Raw genomic sequence first — 22,172 nt, 5'->3', positions numbered from 1 at the left:
AAGCTTAATAATAATGAAAATGAGAGATGAATAAAAATGCTTTGTTTAAATAAAATTAAAATAAATTTGGAATTTTCATAATAAATTACAAATAATAACAATAAATAGATTTAAAATATTTAAAATTTTTACCTTTAATTTTATAAAACTCTTCTGAAAGAAATTCTTGGACTTGTTTATACTAATAAATAATATTTTATAAAAATTGAAGTTTTTAACGTCTTTTTTAAAAATTAAAGTACCTTTATATTAAGTATTGTGTGTAAATAGTAAAAAATAAAGATTTATATTTAAGTAAAAAAAAACACTAACTCTTTCTACAACAAAGCCAAGTGTTGGAAATTGACATGAACCTAAAGATACAAGTTTTAAAAAATAAACTATAAATATGTAAATAGATATAAGAAACATATCCTCATATTCACCCTTGCTCTCTCACAGTTTATGAACTCAAAAGTAAAAACCAATTAACAAGGTTAAGAAAATTGCTTCATAGAGCAACATGTATTATTTTTAGAGGTGTGGTTGAGTAACGTAAAACATTTCTTACATTTAAAGTACTCTAAAAGATAAGCAAAATAAAAACTCCATCTTTAAAACTACTGTAGCATTATCATATTAACTTGTATAAACGTAAAAGTTCTTCATTTTTATAACAAGTAATTAATTGCTTACCATAGCTAATTAGTTGATCTGCCAGAACAGTTGGAAATCTTTTTTGCAACCGCATTGTTTGGAACCTAGTGAAAGATGCTCCTAGAAATATTAACGGGTAATTTTTCTATACTATAGCAATACATCTAAGTAACACATTCAATCATATTATTTGCTATATATCAAACTAACACAATCAATCATACTATTCACCTATTCTTAAATCTAACTCTCTTCTTACTTCTACTGCATTAGAAACATTTTTGTCAGGTGCAACAAGATTTCTACAAGCTTGATGAACAGCCCTAAAAAGAAAGATTTAGTAAAAATGAGTTTTAAATGGTCGATTATTGACAAATACTGGTTAATTTGTGACATTAACTAGCTGTTTAGTGCCACTTGGTATGAATCTTTTTATTATAGAAAAAATCTCTTTTTTTATTGCAAAAAACTAATTCTACAGTGGTTAAATGAATGTTATTCATTTATTATGTTGTTTTAATATATTGTTGTTGTTGTTGTTGTTGTTGTTGATATTGTTATTGTTGTTATAGTAGTTGTTATTAATATTGTTGTTGTTGTCATTGTTGTTGTTGTAACTGAATTTGTAATTTGTAAATGGAAAAATAAAGATATATATCAAACCTTGAAGTTATTTCTGAAAATTTTGCTCTGTAGACATCGATATTAGATTTTGCTAAAATAAAAGATTATCATTATCTTGGTATAAATCCGAAAAAAAAGTGGAGTTGATTATAACAACAGTGGAGAAGCCAAATATTATTAATGATTAGTCAGTATCGAAAAATGTAATTGAAATATGTAAAATAATTAACAATGCAATGCCATAGGGATATATAATATAATAATAACAATAATATACTAATGATAAAATCCCAGATAACACACTAGCAATGGCCCGACATTGACAAAACATCCACATTTGATCAGCTAAATAAAAAACATAAAAACAATATTGGAGCAACATGCGCATTTGATCAGCCATGTTGTATTTTGATGTATTTTGACAGATTTTTTATTTTATAAAGCTTGTAAAAAGTCTCAACTTTTATGCTTGAAGAGTTATTTTTCGATGCAATGCCTACAAATCTTACAACAAATGAAGAAAATAATACAGAAATATGTGTGATATATTGCATCTCCTAGAAGTATAGCCTAAAACACAAAAAAATAAAAAATGCGACTCTTTTCTAAACTTTATAAACAACATATAAAGAAGAATAAAAGCAAAAATAGTTTTAGATTCATCTATAAATGCAAATAAAAACATCTTTAAACTTATTGTAAAACTTATAAATAAAACACAATATTTGGCTTTCATGATTCTTTCTCTGACAATTTATTTAGTCTCTCTGTAGTCCATGGCATCTTCATAAAATTAAGACCTATAAATTCTCAAAAGAAGATGTTTTAATGTTATTATTGATTCTACGCTAGAGTTATTCCATATTTTTAATTTTATATTATTGTAAACTTGGCAATTTGGACCCAAAAGTCTTTAATTGGACAAACCTTAAGCACATTAGTTTGGATTTCAATTCTTTTTAAATACTAAATTTTTTACTATCTGTTTTAACAGAATTATTACTTTGGATTTTAATTAATTAAACCAAGCCAACAGCATTTTTATTTAAAGGTTATTTAGGTGCTCTCATAGGTCCTAACAGTCTTATCACGGAGCACCGCGGGAGAGCACTTAACTAGAAGTTCATGCCTCCTTCATTACAAATTTGCTTATTGGGCTAGAGCCAGTTAATATTGAGAACTTGGTGGACTCATATATAATTTTGCGTTGAATGCTGTGCGATAGCATAATGAGGTGATAATTGATCAGATTAAAACACAGTTTTTAATTGTTTATCACTGCCAGAATAGAATTAAACCATGATATATTTTATGTAAAGATGTTGGTTTATTAGCACTTTTAATGGTATCCCCTGTTTCGTTTTGATTATTAAATTGGAGTCTGTATGCTGTTGACAGAATATTTTCATAAATCAAATGTTTGGCAACAAAATTTTTGCCCATATGGGATTTTTCTTTTCAAAATTTAATGCAATTTTGGAACATTATGCAATTATTCAAGTAATATAAACTTTGATATTATAATATTCAAACTTAAATGTATTTTGCACATTTGCATTAATAAATTTTTAATTTTTTTACTTTTTTAACTATTTTTATTTTGCAAGTTATTTTGTAAGAAAAGTAGTTTAAGTGGGGGTTTAAAGTTACACATGTATTTTAACGTGTGTATTTAAATTTACAGCTGTATTCAAAGTTATAGGTTCATTCAAAGTAGCTTTGAGTATTATTAAAATAAATGAGAATTTCACAGATTTTTTTAAGAAATAAATTATAAATACCATTTAATTCTGAAGGTCATTAAAATGACTATCTGTATTTAATAAATAACAACTTTGAATACCATCTATAAATATTGAATGCTCAAATGCGTGTTCTTTAATTTAATAGCGCAGATAAAAAAAATAATTCAGGAAAAAAAAGAATGATTTTATTTAATGTTACCCAGTTTAACTTAAACTTAATTTGTATTATAAATAATTTTAAAATAAATGCGTATTTTATAAATATATAATTATAATATAAATTCAGAATATAAAATTTTGATAATATAGTACAAATAATTAGGAGAAACAAACTACAACTTTAAAATCCCTTGTCTTGGGGTTCTTGGTTGAGTAGAGACTTGATAAAAATACTCATCTTGGACAAATGTTAACTGCATCCAGCTAAAATTCCTCTGACTTGGGGCTTTTGATTGAGTAAATGTTAGAGATGGTGTCTCAATAAGTGTATTAGTATATAAGTAAAATAAAACTCATTTTAAGCAGATTTTAATTGGACCCAGCTACTGTTTTGTAGAAAGCGATCTAGGCGAAGACTTTAGGGGTAAGCAGGATAATTTTGTTGATCAGCCTTGAACCCCTTTTTCATTTATTAGGCTAACGTAGATGTAAACCTGTCTTTTATGTGCTTCCGCTTAGCACCTTTTCACTCTATCACCTTTTTCTTTGTTCTTTATTGTTCTCCTTTCTTCCAAGACTGCACTCTTTTAAATATAATTTCTTATCAAATTTCTTATTAAATTGACCATGCCCTTTCTCTTTACCCCTATGCCAATATTGTTGTTATTGAAGACTTTAATACCCATCACACTGAATGACTCAGCTCTAACACCACTGATCCTACCGGCACTAAAATCCACAACTTCAAACTATTACTCAAATAGTTAACTTTGTTAACTTACCTTTACTCCTTGATTTGTGTCTTGTCAACGACCCTTGTGTTCAGTTTCTTCTTTTACTCCTTTAGATGGTTCCAACCATGCAATGACCTATATAAATCTTACACCTGGTACTTTTTCTTGTAAAATCATCCTATCGCACTACTTACTACTACCCTGAAGCTGATTGGGATTCTTTTTACAATTTTCTTTGTGACGGCCTTTGGGCTAATGTCTTTTCTTTCTATGCTAATAAATGCCTCTCCTATGTGACCTCCTAGATCCAGTCAGAAATAAAAAATTTTATTCCGTCTAATCGGTTCCAAGTCAAGCCTCACTCTACTCCATGGTTTTTACCTTCTTGTGAAACTGCTTTAACTAATCATAATCATTTTTTTCATCTTTTTCAAGAGAAAAAATTCACTTGTGAACAAATGCTTATTTATTATTGCAAGAAATCAATGCAAAAAGGTGCTGTCTAATGCTAAGCTCAATTATTCGTTGTTCACTAAATCTCATATCTTATCAAAGAAGTTAGGCACCAGAAACTTTTGAAAAATCTTCAACAGCATTTTTAACAAAGTTAGGTCTAACATTTCATCTCTCATTGATGGGACTGGTCTTATTACCTATCACAGGGATAAGGCTGAACTGTTTACAGAGAACTTTTCTTTTAATCCAACTCTTGAGTTTTATGATTATATTATTCCTTTCATTCCAGTTAAACTAGTTAACCCATTGTTAGTCATTCAAATCACTTCAGCTTCTGTTGCTAAAGCCATATCTCAATTAAAGTCTTCTACAACTTGTGGTCCAGACAACATTGGTCTTACAAAATTGTTCTCCAGAAATCTTACTTTGATATATCTTGATATAAACTTGATATATCTAAAACTTTCAACAGAGTTAGGGATGCTGGTCTTCTTCAAAAGCTTTCTTCATTTTTGAGATTATCAAATCGTTTCTTTCTAGCTGCTCTATTCAAGTCATCCAACACTAAAGCCAACACTCTTCTTCATTTCCAACAATTTCCAGGGTTAAGGTACCCTGGAAATTATTGGTTACACCCTTGGTCCTGTTTTGTTTTTATCTACATTAAGGATTTTCCTGACAATCCTGCATCTAAAGTGGCTCTATTTACTGATGACTCAACTTTATACTCCTGTCTTGATGAAAAGTCTTGATCTTATATCTGTAACAGATTGGGGCTTGCAGTGGCTTGTGTAATTTAACTCCAGCAAAACTCAGTTATTTACTGCAAACAACAATTGCAATGCTGTCAACATTCTTATATTAATGAATGGCAACCATCTCACAGAGTCTTCTTCTTTATGTTTTCTTGGATTATCATTCATATTTATATATACAATTGATTGCTAAATTAGCATCTGCCAAGGTTGTTTCTCTTTATCGTTCTCGCCATTTTTTACTCCTTATTCTATTCTCTACCTTTACAAATCTCTTATTTGCCCCTGTATATAAAACTGTGGCCATATTTGGGTTGGTTTGTCTAATGATGCTCTTTCTCTTCTAAACAAAGTCCAAAATGCATTGTAAACGTAGCTGGACTTGTTTTACCTACTTAGCTTGAGCCTCTCTTCCATTAAAGTAAAGTTGCATCTCTCTATTTAACAAAATTATGTTCGCTGCTCAAAGGAGCAATCATTTTTTCATTTATAAATACGTAATCAAAATAAATATTAAAAAATTTAAAAATTTACATTTCTTTATTTAGAAAGTCTTTGAATGTTTGAAATATGCGTCAATAAGTGTTTGTGTTTCATTAGGGCTGCGTATAGTAAACAAGATTAAGTAATTTTATTGGGCATTCACAGACAACAAGTAAATATTATTTGCTAATGGAGACTTTGCTAATTTATTTTGATTATCTGGCCAATATTGCCTAATGAAGTAAAACAATGTTGATCTGATGCTGATATAAAAGATGCCAACAAGATATCCGGCTAAAAACTATGTGTTATTTGAGATATAAAATAATATAATCGAAGTCTAATATTCAATGTGACTCAATTTACATTGATGGCTGTTAAAAATAAAGAGCTATTTTATACTAGGATAAAATAACAATGTAAAAAAACTAGCTTTTTATACTTTTTTATTTTTATTTTTTTCCACTTACACTATAAGTTAGATAATAAGATAATGATAAAAATGAAATTTATTTACTTTTGATAAAAATAAAATAAATAAATTTATTTACTTTTCAACAACAAAAAAGTTTTTTGAGAATAAGTTTACTGCTTTCTTTAGCATATTTAAAGTTCATTAGTCTTCAAAATTTGGCAAAATTTTGAGTTAGACTTGTCTAAAAAAAATCCCTGTGTGAACATCTGATGTTTAAAATTTCAAGGCTTTAGAAATTTAATTGAATCAAGAAAAACCATTGATTCCATCAAATAATTAACTCAAAACAAAAAAAATTCAATAAACAACTTTTTTCTCTCTTCTTTGTTTAAGATCTTAGTTAAGATTCTTCTGAAAACCACAAGTGCTTGATAGTGTGCTAGATAGTGTGCTTAGATGGTAAATAGGTGTATAGTAAAATAGTCTTAATAAATTAAATTTTTTTTAATAAAAGTTTGAAATATATGTTTAAAAGTTAATAGTACGATAATCTCACAGCAATATGTGCACTATTCACTTGCAATATGTGCACTATTCACTTGCAACATGTATTCACTTACGATATGTGTAAACAATGTTAAGCACTGAAATGACAAACAAAAAACAATTAAGGAAAAACTACCTTTCTTACACACTTCAATGATCTCAAAACCTATATTTTCACCTTCACGATCCCCATCAGTCCAGATTATAAGCGCTTGACATTTGCGCACTTCACGCTCTAATGTTTTCTGAATGACAAAACACACATTAAACCTTATTAAATATTTATTTTTATTTTTATAAAAACTAACAAATGTAAAATTTTGAAGAATAAAAATTAACAAAACTACAGTGGTAATCACTAATGATGATGGTAGCTACTAAAGATATCACTATATACAGTAGTAATCACTAATGATGATGTTAGCTACTAAAGATATTATTATATACAGTGGTAATCACTAACAATGATGGTAATTACTAAAGATATCATTATATCTACTCAATCATAAATATCTTTCTATATTTTTAAAACTGAAATTTTTAAAATTTGAATAAGTTAATAAGTTTGATAAATTAGATAAATTATACAAATATGTATATAAATTACAAAGATGAATTTTAAAAAATGAATTGATAATCATTAAAATAATATAGTATAATAATTTATAGTATAATAATAATATAATATTTTAGAAATGCTAAAAATAGTAATACAATATTAATATTGTTAATTTTACTTGAATGATCTAATGAGAAAAAAAAAATGATAATAAATAAAACACAATTGAAAATAAAAATAAACTATAAAAAAAGTTATATTTCTTTTATAAAAAGAAAAAAAAAAGAAATTAAAAATTTAAATTTGAACTTTTAAATTAAAATTAGTTTAAAATGTATTTTATTTTCTACTTGTACTTCAACACAAATTTTTACAAACTTTTAATTTCATCATATTTTTTAATGTCATCTGACTCAGCATAACAATTAATCATGAAACAGAAAATAACAAATAAAAAACATTTGAACACTTTCATACAGTTTTCTCAATGGTTACAACATGAGAATTCAATGGTTATGACATTTTCTTGACATTAATTGACTCATGTCTCTCTAGTGTAGAACAGCAGCAATATGTGATTACAATATTATTCTTTTCAATTTTGTATCACTAATGTTACTGACAAGTCTTTTACACCAAATCAGAGTAAATTATCTTCTCTAAACTTGACAAAACATTTTATTTTCAAAACTGCTGCTTTAATATATTTTGCATAATAATTCCAACTTATTCTTAAATATTATATTTTGTATTTATATTTATTAGCACTATTCTAAAATATATCATCAAAATATGTCAATAAATCAATCAATCTACCTAATATCATTCTTCAATATTTGTCAATAACTAATTATTAAACATTCTAATGGGTATACACTTGCAATCTGGAATAACTTTAAATGGTCATAACGTCATTAATATTATTTTTTTTAATTTTTTAAAAACATTTAATAAAAAACTTAATAAAAATAATATTTATTGATTTTCAATTATGATATCTCTTCTTATAGAATCTAGTCTAAATTTTATTGATTCAGAAAGACATTGTATCATCATCAGTTAACTTTTTTAAAACAATACTTTATTATTCTCTTTAGCTGTTCAAGATTTTCTGTTTGCCACCCATCTTTCTAAACAAATCCTTTAATAATGGATCAAAAACCCTCAATTGGCCTTGATATAGGGACATTGACATAATCATCTTTTTTTGACACAAAAATTACCTAATCTACTTTGAAGTAATCTTAAACAGATTTAGCATAATGAGAAGAAGCAAGATCAGGCCAAAATACACATGGATTGTGGTAATGATGTTCTTTTATAAAAAGCATTAATCTTTTTTTAATACAACTTTCAAAGTAAATTTTTTGATTGATTAGTAAACCATTTTTGGGGTTAAGGTTTTCAATATTTTTTCCATCAGTATTGATTCTAATTCTTGACACAGGCCATGTAGATCAACTTTTACTTATTTTTTGGTATGTTCAAAACAATAGCTGTCTGGCAGAAAGATTTTTAGAGTTTTTACCCATAAATTTTTCAGTGCTTCTACATTTAGATGGGAAATACTTTAGAACAATTTAATTAAAACAGAAAACGTATCAATTTAAAAACTCAAAAAAAAAAAGAGGATCTAGTATCCTCTTTTTTTGTCTGTAAGATCTGATGCAAGTATTAGTTTAAACAAAAATTGGAATAAGATAACTAATGCACTGTCTTTTATCAAAGATGATAAATCAGAAAAGTCAATCACAGAAGCTAATAAACTATATATAAAATTAGTCTTGAAACAGCTATAATGGCCACATTATGGGGTGATATACTAAAAGTATTCAATAAAACTAGTAAACAATTGCAGTCAATTGAGATCGATTTAGTAATTCTAAGTTTATGTTTATTAACTTAGATTCGATAATTCAATTTGATTTAAGAAATTCTATAAAGAGAGAGCAATTAATAAATCAGACACAAAACATATAAAAAAATACGCAAAAAAGGAATAATTCTTATTATACTATTATTGACAAAATACATTCTGAAATAGAAAGAAGAAAATTGTAGAATGATGAAGCCAATAAAAAATTTAACTTTTTATTTCTAATAACATCAGAAGTTTATGAAAAATCAAAATTACTTCAAAATATATACAAAACTAACTTTTTATCTTCATTTGCTAACAAGTATATAAAATTCAGAAGTTATTTAACAAGTTTAATACATATGACCTAAAATTATAATGAGTATTTTTAAATTTATGAAAACTGAAAAACTTTAAGAACTGTTTCCTTGCACAGATGTAGCATTACGGATGTATCTATGCTGTCCAAGATTCAATTGTTTGATCAAGATATCATTTTTAGCATCAAAAAAATCTTATTTGAAGTCTACATTTACTATTAATATGAATTTTTATGTCATTATATCTATTGAATCTACATTTACTATAGATATAAACTTTTACATCATTATAATGTAAAAGTTTATATCTATAGTAAATGTAGATTTGCTATAGATATAAACTTTTACTATAGTAAATGTAGATATGCTATTCTTAAAGGAAGGCGCTTAGAGGAACAGTGCCCTGTGGCACAAAAAATATAAATACATCTTTTTATGTAGTTAGAGACCAAGAATTTCTTCCAGTCATTCTTGGTCTCTTACTACATGGACTACCAACAGAATTAGGTTATAAAAAACCACTAATTAATTTAAACAACTGAAATTAATCAAAGTAGTTTTCAACAAATTCAACCATAACTTAATCTTTTCAGTCTAATTTTCTTATAAAAAGATATCTGTACCACCTATTGTAGCATTGAATTTACTAAACGACTAAAATCTACATTATCTTTATTAAAATTCATATAGTCTGCTGTTGAATTCAGTTTGAAAGAACTAGCATTTTAGCAAGTCTACTTTAAAACAGAGTTTACAAAAATGTAAACTAAATCCGTTAAACTTATAAAAAAAGATCTGGTATAAGCTTAAAACTCCAGCAGAATGTTGATTAGTTATGCATTATGTTTAGCCAAGTGTCACACTGCCTTAAATATTTCTGTTCATATGCCCATCATCTTTTTAAAAAGGCAAGGTCTGCATACATACACATCTTTAATAGTTAAACAGTTAAGCCCTCAAATACTTTTATGTTACTTTGTCTTTAAATTAAAAAACTACACTAGGTACTAACTGGGTACAATAGTTATACTTGCAAGTTAAGGTGTTTACTCTCAATTATTACTTAGATTTTAATATTTTTTTAAAATTTTTTTACTATTATTAATTTTTCAAAAATAACCTTACCTGAATATCTTTAAAATTTTCTGGAACAAATCTGCAAATTGGAGCCTCAAACAGCGCAACAGGGGCACATTGGTTCCTTTCAAAAAAAATTTAAATATCTATAAAAACAAAAAAAATATTTAAAAAATCATACTTCTAACACTCTTACCATTTGTTATAACCTCCAGCAAAGTCTAAATCAATCAGATGTCCAGAAACTGAAGTCATTATCATGTTACAGTTCTGTAAAGATTAAAACTTTCATTTTATTTAATTATACTTTTCACATTTTTATTACTTTATTAACATTATTACCATTATTGTTAGAACTATAATAATAACAACAATAATAATAAAAATGTATTTATAGTAATAAAAATATAAAAAGTATTCAACATACAAAAACAATAGAAAGTATTACATAAGTAGTGTGGCAAAATTTCATTTCCTCTCATCACTTTCTGATCAAATAAATAATACAGAGCAGAATGAAAAACAAAAGTATGAGTGCTTGCAGCTGTCAGAAAAAGTAGTTAATGTAGAGTTAAATCAGTTGAAAATTGATATCACATAAACTAGCTCTTTAGTTAAGTTAAGTCTTTAGTTTTTGGATTTAAGTTTGAAAATCAGGGAAAAAAACTAAGAAGCCAAACAATCAACTAATAGTTGCAAACTCTACTATAAATGAGTTGAACGAATGTAAAAATTGGGCAAAAATGATGATTATTTGTCGAGTGCCAGATCCCAATAAAGTTCCTCTAGATGATAAACTAGATGAAAATAAAGTGAAAGTGATGTGGAAAATGAAGTGGAATTATTAACCAAAGTAGAAATATTAACCGAAATTGGAGTTCAAGAAATAAATTTCAAGAATGCAAGACAGATAAGAAGTAAAATTTCTGACAAGCTAGGCACTTTGTTGGTATACTTGGCTGATTCTAATTTACAAAACCTTATGAAATTGATCTCACTTAATGAGAGAATGAGATGATTCCTTTTAAAAATTGTGTAAGGTTATAATCATCTGAAAACTCAGAGGAACCAGCAGATTTTTATAGTTTTTTAATGACACTTGTATCATCCATCAAAATCTATTAAAAATTATTTACACAATAATGGAGAACTTACAGAAACTTAACAAATGAATAAGGACAGACAATCTAGAGTACCTTATAATAGCCTTAAAAACTCCTTAATTTAATTAAGCTAATAATTTGTTATGAACACGCCATAGTTTTTTAACTGATTTTCATTAGCTTATACATAATTTTTTTTTTTTAATTGAATTCACCTTCCCAAGGCCATGAAGGCCACTACAGTCAAGGGGCTATTTTTTACTACTTTTACTTGTGGTTACAATCCTCTCTCAACTCTATAACTCTAAAACACGAACCTTGATGAACAAAGCCACTGTGTGGGGAAACAAGTTGAGCATGATAAAACCAGGGAGGTGGTGGGGATCAAACTCGGAACTTCTTGCTTTTGATGCGAGTGCTCTACCACTACACCACTTCTGCATAATCGATCCAGTAATGAATTTTATCTTTGTCAGATTTGGAACAAAATTAAACCAAATTTTAACTAATTCTAGTAGTTCATGTGTGCTATTTCCAGCAGTGTGTTATTACCAGACAAAAGAGATCATACCTTAAGTATTATACCTCAAATGACATATACTCATAGGTTTATATTTTTCCTTTAAAGGTTTACACCTAATAAATAGTTTATAAATATTAAAATAATAAATAGTTTATAAATATTAAAATAATAAATAGTTTATAAATATTAAAATAATAAATAGTTTATAAATATTAAAATAATAAATAGTTTATAAATATTAAAATAATAAATAGTTTATAAATATTAAAATAATAAATAGTTTATAAATATTAAAATAATAAATAGTTTATAAATATTAATGCAAACTGAAGCAAAAATATCAGTTGTACACTTTTTAATGCAACTGCATTAGAATTCTTTACTGTTTCAATAGATAAAATTCTAATTTCAGACTTTATACTAAAAAAGTATTTTAAATATAGAATATTAACTAACATCAGTTCTGACCCCAATGAATATCTCTCTTCTCGCACCCAAAATTAGCAAAAACTATGCTAGAGTTTTTAAGGGAATTTGCATTCATACAAAACATTTAAAAGCATAAGATTTTTTTCATTTTTTTTTTTTTAATCATTTAAAATAGATTACATGCTTTGAAAACAGTCTTTTTTAAAGACTTTTATGTGTTAACTTGAAATTTTAATTTTAAAAACTAAACATTTTTGACTAAAATTAGTTTGATGGCAATTTCTTTTGTTAAGGGGAACTATAACTTTAATTATTAAAATTTTATTTTAAAATTAATTAAAAATAAAGATTTTTTTTTCATTTCAAAATTAGATTTAATTGCAAAACTTTATAGAAAAATAAAGTCTTTTATAAATGTCATTTTGCAAATATTTTGACCGCAATTTCAAATATTTTTACAACTAAAGGCATAGCATAGTTTCAATTCCACAGTTCCATAGCAATTAAATAATCAGCTACACAAGTAATAACCAAAATCAAAACTTATAGTTTAAAGGATAGAATGTTTTAATTGAAATGATTTTTTTAATAATTAAAATGTCATCTGGAGAAAACTTTGATGTTTCAAAGCAACAATTTATCTTTTACAAAATTCAGAAATCTTAAGAGGAAAATTCTTTCAATTAGTCTTTAGTTACAGTAATCTCAAAATAGGACTCTCATTTGGCACACATTTTATGTTTTTTGCTTTAAGTTGATAAATTTATTAGGTATTTCATAAGCGTGATGTCACCAGGATTTGTTGTGTTTGTATCCATTTATAATTAAGATTTAATTTTTATTATTTCTAAATGTTAAATTAAAGTAAATATATTGAATAAAGTGTTTTCACTTTATTCAATATATTTATATATTTATATTTATATATTTTACAATATATTTATATATATATATTTTATTCACTAAAAGAATTCTGTATTGGGTACATATTGTTTTTCACTTGATTACTAAAACAAAAAAAGTAATTTAACCAGCAATAAAATAATATTAATTTTGATTATGCATATATTTGTATGCATTACATGATAATGCATATATACTAATTATGCATTATAAAAACCAATGCTTAATTTCTGCTCATCCAAAAACCAATATGTCAAGATCATCCAAAAATCAAAAAAAAAAAAAGATTTCAAGATTCATTCATGAATCAAGATGTCAAGACCGTCCAGGAATCAAAACTTTAAAATTGTAAACATGTAATTACTTGATTTTCTACTTCAATTGTTTGCTGAGATCACATGAATTCTAAAATTTTTTAGACTTTGTTATGTTTAATTTTTCTTTGTGAATAAATAGCGCTGATTTTTGTCGTTCATACCATTGTGCATAACCATACATTTAGAAATATTAAATTTCGTAAGGCCGTCTTGATTCCACTTGAATGCTAAATCAAAATTTGCTTACAAAGACCTTACTATAAAATTTAAATTCTTGCTATAAATAAAAATCTAAAACTATAAAAAAATCTCATCACTTTTTATGATCCTTTCTATTCAATACAAAATTTTCTTTTGAAATTAATTGTTAACACTTCAACATTACATATTACAAATTGTTAACACTTCAACATTACATATTTAGCATTAATTACTACATAATAAATACATAAATAAACACAAACAAAAATCACAAAACATTAACTTACACAGTTAAAGATCTTGTACTCAAATTCATATATTTTGTTGAATTTTGAAAAACCTTCTCTCTGTCAAAAAAAGAAAGTAAATGTATCAGAATTTAAATCTTTTTGATTTTCTACTTACAATATGCTTAAAAATTAATTAAGTCTGTGAACTATGAATATTTTTTCATGGTTTTTTTTTTTTTTAAACTTTTTACATTATTATAATAAGAAGTACACTGTATTGACTGCAGTCATTACAGTTTACTTATCATTTTGAAACCATAACTTAAAACTTGATATCTTCAATTGTGTGTGGCTCTTAATTAAATAATGTACATTGCACAATGCAAACTTAAAATATTGTAAAGTTTACAATATTTTAAGCCTGCATTGTGCAATGTACATTATACAATTAAGTCACACAAAATCAAAACTTTAAATTTGAGGCTTTATAAAATGTTTGCAATGTAAAGAGTGATTTTGGAGTAACTTTATTAGATTTATTGTGGGGTCCGCACAATGTGGCAAATAATATCAGGGGATCCCAGCCTCAGAAAGGTTGGGAATCTCTGCATTATAACAATGTTACATATTGAGATGTATTGATTATCTTACAAATGTCCATTACATTTAGGTAACAGAGATTATGTAACAAGTGGAAAACATATGTTATTTTGTAAATAAAATTTTTTATTCAGATTTAAATATAATACTTAATTATCTTATAAAAATTGTTTGAAAATAATTGAAAATAAGAATACACAAGGAGCTTGAATACATGAAAATTCGAATACATAAGTACAACATTAAAAATGTAGTGTGCACAGCATCATAAATTCACATATTAAACAAAATTGATAATTTTTTGTTTATCTAGTTAATTGTAATGTTGCCGTTCCGAATCTGTTGGCAGTAAAAAATTCTAACGCACGGAGCTGACTCTACTACAAATAGCAATCAAAAAATTTATTCACATAACTTGAAATTTGCATATATATTATATAATCAACAAAAAGCTTATATTTACAATCTTATTATTTTCAGCAACTTACATTTTGCATTATAACAAGTGTTTATTTAAATGTGTCGTCAACCTGGTCTTTAAACTTAATAGTGTAGTTTTAGGTTTATTCGGAAGTTGTAACAACTTTGTTGAAAGTTGTTAGCTTTTAGGATGTATTTTTTCAGGTCTGAATATAAATATATCTGATAAACCAATTAAATTAAATAGAGAATTAACTATGAATAAAAACTTTTTTGAAACTTTTAATTATTTAAGTCTTAAAACACTCAAATAATTCACCTAATAATTTTAAGATTAAAAGCAAATTTTAAAATAGGAATGATGTTTTTACAGCTTTAGGCCTTAAAATAAAAACTATAAAATTTTGTTGAAAAATTGCTTCATATCTTTTTTACTGGCACAATTACCCTCATTTTAAACCTGTTTTAGATATTTTTGGAAATTTCTAGCGGTCCCTGATAGCCACGAGGAAAAATATATCAAATAATTACTTTTTCTTCTAATAAAAATTATAAATAAATATATAAAAATTAAAAATAAATTTTTGGTAAAGTAATTTTTATAAGAAAAGAAAACAAAAATAAATTCTAAAAAAATTTAATCTCAATTTTTTTTAATTACTAATTCAATTTTACAGGTTTTAGGCCATAAAATTGCTTCATAACTTTTTTGCTAGTACCATTGCAATCATTTTAAACTTATTTTGAAATTTTTCATATCTTAGCGGTTCTGTATTTTTTTTTTTTTCTTTCTCTTTTAATGCAACTCCTAATGAACAGATAGAAAACAAGAAAGAAACAAAAAAAATTTAATAAGTGATGTTTTTTTTTGGAAAAACAATTTTTTATGGGTTTCCTTTTGGGCCCTTTTATAAATCCAACCACGTGTCAGAATTTTTTATTACCAACAGATTCAGAACAGCAACATAATTAACGAGAAAAACAAAAAACTATCAATTTTTTGTACAATATGTGAATTTATGATGCTGTGCAGAAATTAAATATATTCAAAAAAAAAAAAAAGGAATCAAATCAATTTTGAATAAATCTATTACATGAAAGCTTGAATGTTATTGTTATATTAAAAAAAAAAGTTCTTTACATTTTATTTACACTTTTGCTTGTTGGCTTATAAAATTCTCAAAAAGCGTAAAATCTTTTTGTGTGTGTGTGACAATGCAGCAGATTGAGAAAAAACTACTGTACCACTCGCAAGCGGTACTCGGTGTAGTTAATTAATTACACCTGGTGGTATAGTAGTTTCATCTCAAAGGTTATTTTGTCACAAAAAAAAAAACTTTTTCACTATTATAATACAGATAATTTACATTATTTGAAAATATTGAACAACTTATAAACCATCATTCTTTGTCTGAGTCAATGGGTGTTGATTCTAATTGGTCTAGCTGCAACTAATTGTCCTTATTTTAATTAATTCCACTAGCTTGCTGCACTGAAATATTGTTCAAAAGCATCCTGTTGCATTATTTTAATTAAATCGCAGTTGTTGTTTTTTTGCAGAAGGATCCACTCTAAATTCTAGATCAACCTTAAAATGAAAATAAAAAGTTAAAATGAGTAACAACAGCAATCAGAAAGAAATGATGATCATAAATGAATTACAAAAAGTTTTGAAGATCACATTCAAAAGCCAAATAATTTTTTAAAAAGTAACCAATTAAAATGTAACATAATGTCAAAAAAAGATGAAGGAGATTGTAGCTTTTAAAAATGTAAACTAATGAGACATAACCGAGTACAAAAAATACTATTGGGTTAAACAATAAAATTACATATCACATTGTTGCAAATTAAAACTTTTTTTTGTTGTGACAAAGTAACCAATTGAAACAAAACTTTTGTACATTAAAAATAAGACAAAACGTGATAAATAGTAATATGACAATAATAAACAATTCAGGTCAATTTAATTCACTTCCATTAACATCACCCAATGCCTAACAGAGCTAAAAAAAAAAAGTAAATTTTTGTAAAATTATCATAATTGCTCATAGATATATGCCTGTAAATTCTTGTAGATACTGTTGTTGAACACTAAATTCAAACTATGAGAGAAGCAGTGGGACATTGCAAAGAGTTGATGTTCCTCATTTATTTTGAAATCTTTCAGTTGATATATTACGTTTATAAGAAAATATTTTTGCTGTGGTACTGAGCTAAAGTATCTCACTTTAATGATTATGGGCAGTTTAATTTTGAAGAGTAACTTTGTGAAAATTAAACCGCTGTTCGGCCGTGATAAAAATGGTCAGAAATTAAACAATATCAGCCACATTTCAGATATAAATTTTATTTTAAAAAAAGGTTTGCTTGTAAAGCACCTTGCACAAGAAAACAATAGTTTTCTGCAAAATCTATTCAAATAAGATAACTGTATTGGTTCACATCAAATAAATAGGAGTATTTTTTCGATAAATATACAAAGTTTCTTTTACAGTTTCAACAAATTCAATAATGTATGTTTGAACTGAGACAAGTGCTGTCTGATCAGCTGACACTCATTGTTTCTATGTGATCTGGTCATCAAAATCAAACTCATTCTTCTCACATTTTCCAAGTAAGTCTTTAAATTTACTTTAGCAGGAAGTTGAAATATAGATAAAACAAGCAACTTCAACTATTACAAACAAAAATTTTTCAACAAAATCAAATTTTTGTTGAAAAATTTGATTTTGTTGAAAACAAATTCAATTAAATCAAATTAGGTCAAGCAGCACACATTAAATTCTTCTAAAAGTTGTCTTATTTTAGTCCTCAGGCTTAGCAACTTTGCCTTTTTTAGATTTCAACTTTTGGGCCTAACTAACAAAATGACCTGTAACTGGAAGTTTTTTTAACTGACCAATTTACAGGATCTTGTTAGTAGTTAAAAGTCACTCTTGTTTGTTTTCGAATAATCTTTTAATAATCCTGGTGCTACTTGTTTTTTTTATTTTATGCTTTTTAAAAGATTATTCATGTTTACCAACATTTGTGAGAGATAACATTACCAATAAAAAAAAGTACTCTAGTTTAAATTTATCTTTTCCAGGACAACAATAATCTTCTTTTTCAGCAACTACATCTTGACTAGATTTTCAGCAACTACATCTTGACTTTTTCTGTAATTTGTTCAAGTTTGAATTCATTTATACAATTAAAATAAAATTTTTGACCAGTTTTAATCTAAAACTGGCTAGCTGTTGATATGTGTATATACATAACCCCTTAAAATGTTTTCTCTCATGGACTTATTCAATAATACTGTTGTAAATGATTTACATTGTTTTCGGAGTACTTTATATCTAGAAATACAGGCTTTTTAATGGTGAAAACATAAATTCTTGTCATTTTTAAAAGTTAAAATCTTAAATAAGTTTTTATATAATTAAATAGTTTTTATATGATATAAAAGTTAAAACACCTGTTTATAGTGTATAAACTTATCTTTATAAAATCTATTTTAATATAATACAATATTTCTAGGGGTTATATATACCCTTGTTATGCAAGTCAAACTTCATTCTACTCCATGGTTTACACCTTCTTGTGTGGCTGCTATAACTAATTGTAATCATTTTTTAAATTTTTTTTTAATAGAGCAATATAAATAATTATAAATTCTTGTCACTTTCAAAAGTGCATTCTATCCTTTGAATTAAAACATCAACATCAGCATTCAAAATATCTTTTAGTTTTATTCTCCTTGCCACTAAAATGGAAAATCTTGCCATAATCTTCATTTAAAACATTCCCTTTAAAAAATTTCTAAATTATCTCAACTTTATACAAGAGTATAAAGTTGAGTTATCAGCAAATAAAGCCACTGTAAGATTAACAGGCAGATCCATTTAAAAGTTGGATTAGAAGAAATATTCTTTGCAAATAGTTAAGCCTTATGCATGCCAAAAGTAATAAGATCCATAATTAGAGATGGAATCAGATGGATGGTCTTTTACATTGATTTCTTGCAATAATAAAATGTGCTTGTTTTCAAGAGTGTTGCTCTATTAAAAAGGATTTAAAAAATGATTTCGGTTAGATATAACAGCCGTACAAGAAGGTGTAAACCATGGTGTAGGATGAGGTTTGAGTTGGAACCAATGTGAAGGAATAAAAGCCTCCATACCTGCCTGGATCCAGAAAGTTATATAGGAGACACATTTATCAGCAGGGAGAGAAAAAAAATTTTCAACGTTTTTTTCTAATTGGTCCTTATAACTCTTGTTATAAGTCTTCATGTTTTCCTTTTATATACAACCTACAACTTTTTAGGTCTTCAGTTAACCATTTCCTAGCTTTTTAACCCTATCCTCTATTTTAAAGTAACTCATAACTTAATAGTGGTTGCTTGCATCCTTGTTGGAAGTAAATAAGAGTTTGAAAATATATAAATATATGCCAGTATTTAAAAAATAGTAAATGTAAGTATAAAATTATAATATATAAATGTTGACTGCCCTATGAATGACAATTGCTTATCAAAAAATATTATTTACAAATGCATTGTTTCCTCGCAAAACAACCCTGATAAACAATATATTGGCTTAACCGAGGGCAAATGGAAAAAACGTTATGCCAACTACAAACAATCTTTTTAACATAAAAAATACTCAAAAGAGGCTATGCTATCAAAATATATATTTGAAAAATATACTGAAAGAAAAAAATATTAGTTTTAAATTAAACTGGTCTATTCTAAAAACTGCGCCTGCCTATAATAACATTTCCAAAAAATGTATACCATGTTTACAAGAAAAATTTGAAATTATTACTCATTTAGATCAAGAAAATTTACTGAATAAAAAATCTGGATTAATTTCTAAATGCAGACATGAAAATAAGTTTCCTTTAAAAAATTATAAAAACAAATGACCAGTCTAATATTATCCTAATTCAAAAGAATTCTTTTCATAATTTTTTAATTATCTAATGTAGTTGATATAACTTCCTGGTTGTAAAACACTACAGTAATTACATAATTAATTATAACAATTCCCAACTTCCAATGAAATAATTTTTCTATAATCTGAACTTTTTGATGTTTAGACATTCTTCCTGATGAACCTACTGATGGAGAAACATTATGTTGAAGATAAAAATTAGATAAATGTTTTTACTAATTTATTATTGCTCTGTTCTTTAAGAATATTGAGCACTCTATTTGTAGAATACACTGACATAATTTATATATATATATATATATATATATATATATATATATATATATATATATATATATATATATATATATATATATATATCTGTGTGTGTGCAAAACAATTTGAGAAACAAAGGAAAAACCTTTAAAAAAATTATTACACCAATTTATTTGAAAAATACAAAAATGATTCTAAAAAAACGTGGAAATGTATAAATGAAATCATCAGTAATCATAAAATAAAATGTACTCTCTGCCCAAAGTTATTAAAATAAACGGCGAGCAAAATAAATAAATATTTCATAACAATTGGACCAAACTTAGCTAAAAATATCTGTATTGTCACTAATTTAGCAAGTGACACTCCCTCTCTTTTAAACTTTTCTCTAAATATTTTTGAAATAACATTTGAAGAATTTGACCTGGCCTACAAAATAATTAAACCTAACACAGCGGTTGGATCAGACGATATCAATGGAAATATTGTTATTGGTTCTTATAACATCATTAAAAATATTCTTTTTAAAATTTTTAGTTACTCAATTAAACAAGCAATATTTCCAGATGCACTCAAAATAGCTAGAGTTACTCCGATCTTTAAAGGAGGTGAACTAATCAAACTCAATAACTATTGCCCAATTTCAGTTCTCCCTGTTTTTTCAAAAGTTTTGGAAAGAATTTTGTGTAATTGAATATATAACTATTTACCTATAAATAAAATTTTATACAACAATCAATTTGGATTAAAAAAAAATAATTCTGCTGAACATGCAATACTTCAACTTACTAGAAGTATTGCAAATTCATTTGAAAAATCACAATTTACTCTAGACATCTTCATAGACTTATCAAAAGCTTTTGACACAATTGATCACAAAATTCTTTTTAAAAAACTATAACTCTATGGAATCACAGGGAATATGTTATCATTATCAAAAAATTATTTAAAAAATCGGAAACAATTTGTTAAAATAGATTCAACCTTATCATCAAATTTATTAAATATATCATGCGGAGTTCCACAAGGATCCATACTAGGACCTTTGCTTTTTTTAATTTATGTTAATGATCTCTATAAAGTAACAAATTTGACGACAATTATGTTTGCCAATGACACAATTATTTTTTTAACTGACAATAACTTCCCAACATTATTCAACAAAATGAATATTGAAATCATTAAAATTTCTAACTGGTTTAAGTCAAACAAACTATCAATAAATATTGAAAAAACTAAATGAATCCTCTTTTACCCAGCTTCAAAAAAAAATCTTCTTTCGAATATACCTTCCTTGTATATTGATATTAATGAAATAAAGTGAGCTAAAGTTACTAATTTCTTGAGTGTTTACATTGATGAAAACCTCGCATGGAAAAATCATGTTAACAACCTAAACAATAAAATTGCTAAAAGTATAAGAATGCTATACAAAGTGGTGCAAATAAAGTACACTAGAACTTCTTTATCGCCCACAGAGGCACGTCTTATAAACTTTAAAGACCGTTTTACTCATGCCAGGCCTCTTTTACTTAAAATGAATATTCTTAATGTATATCAACTTAATGTATGTAATATTCTTTGTTTTATGTATAAATGTAAAACTAACACTTTCCCTTATCCTTTTTATAATTTATATTCACATAAAAAAAAAATACTATCTTCGAAATAAAATCTTTATCCAACAACCTTTTTTGCATACAAATTTTGGTAGATTTTGTATCTCTTATCGAGGAGCTTTTTTATAGAACAAAATAATTTTGAAATATTTTGATTTTACTCAAGAGTGGAATTACAAAAAATTCAAAAGAAAACTTAAACAGATAATTTTATCTATCGATAACATACTCTTATATATTTTTAATTTTTATAAAGTAAAAC

At 26.0% G+C, this 22,172-nt stretch overlaps 1 protein-coding gene across 4 annotated transcripts in view; it reads right to left on the bottom strand.

Annotated features, from left to right (window-relative positions):
* Positions 1–22,172, bottom strand: part of LOC100202958 (DNA topoisomerase 3-alpha) — a 72,980-nt gene that overhangs the window by 48,157 nt on the left and 2,651 nt on the right. For all 4 annotated transcript variants that reach the window (XM_065804840.1, XM_065804839.1, XM_065804841.1 and 1 more), the window contains exons 2-10: positions 14,131–14,190; positions 10,564–10,637; positions 10,416–10,491; positions 6,690–6,798; positions 1,300–1,351; positions 868–959; positions 676–756; positions 313–353; positions 133–181 (exon numbers count right to left, since the gene is read on the bottom strand). In XM_065804840.1, the coding sequence (XP_065660912.1) occupies positions 133–181; positions 313–353; positions 676–756; positions 868–959; positions 1,300–1,351; positions 6,690–6,798; positions 10,416–10,491; positions 10,564–10,637; positions 14,131–14,190 (634 nt within the window). The remainder of the gene's footprint in view (positions 1–132; positions 182–312; positions 354–675; positions 757–867; positions 960–1,299; positions 1,352–6,689; positions 6,799–10,415; positions 10,492–10,563; positions 10,638–14,130; positions 14,191–22,172) is intronic.

The sequence above is a fragment of the Hydra vulgaris genome, chromosome 09 (genome assembly GCF_038396675.1).
Source record: "Hydra vulgaris chromosome 09, alternate assembly HydraT2T_AEP".
Classification (NCBI taxonomy): Eukaryota; Metazoa; Cnidaria; class Hydrozoa; order Anthoathecata; family Hydridae; genus Hydra; species Hydra vulgaris.
Note: the sequence above shows the minus strand (reverse complement) of the source record. Positions and strands in the feature narration are given on the sequence as shown.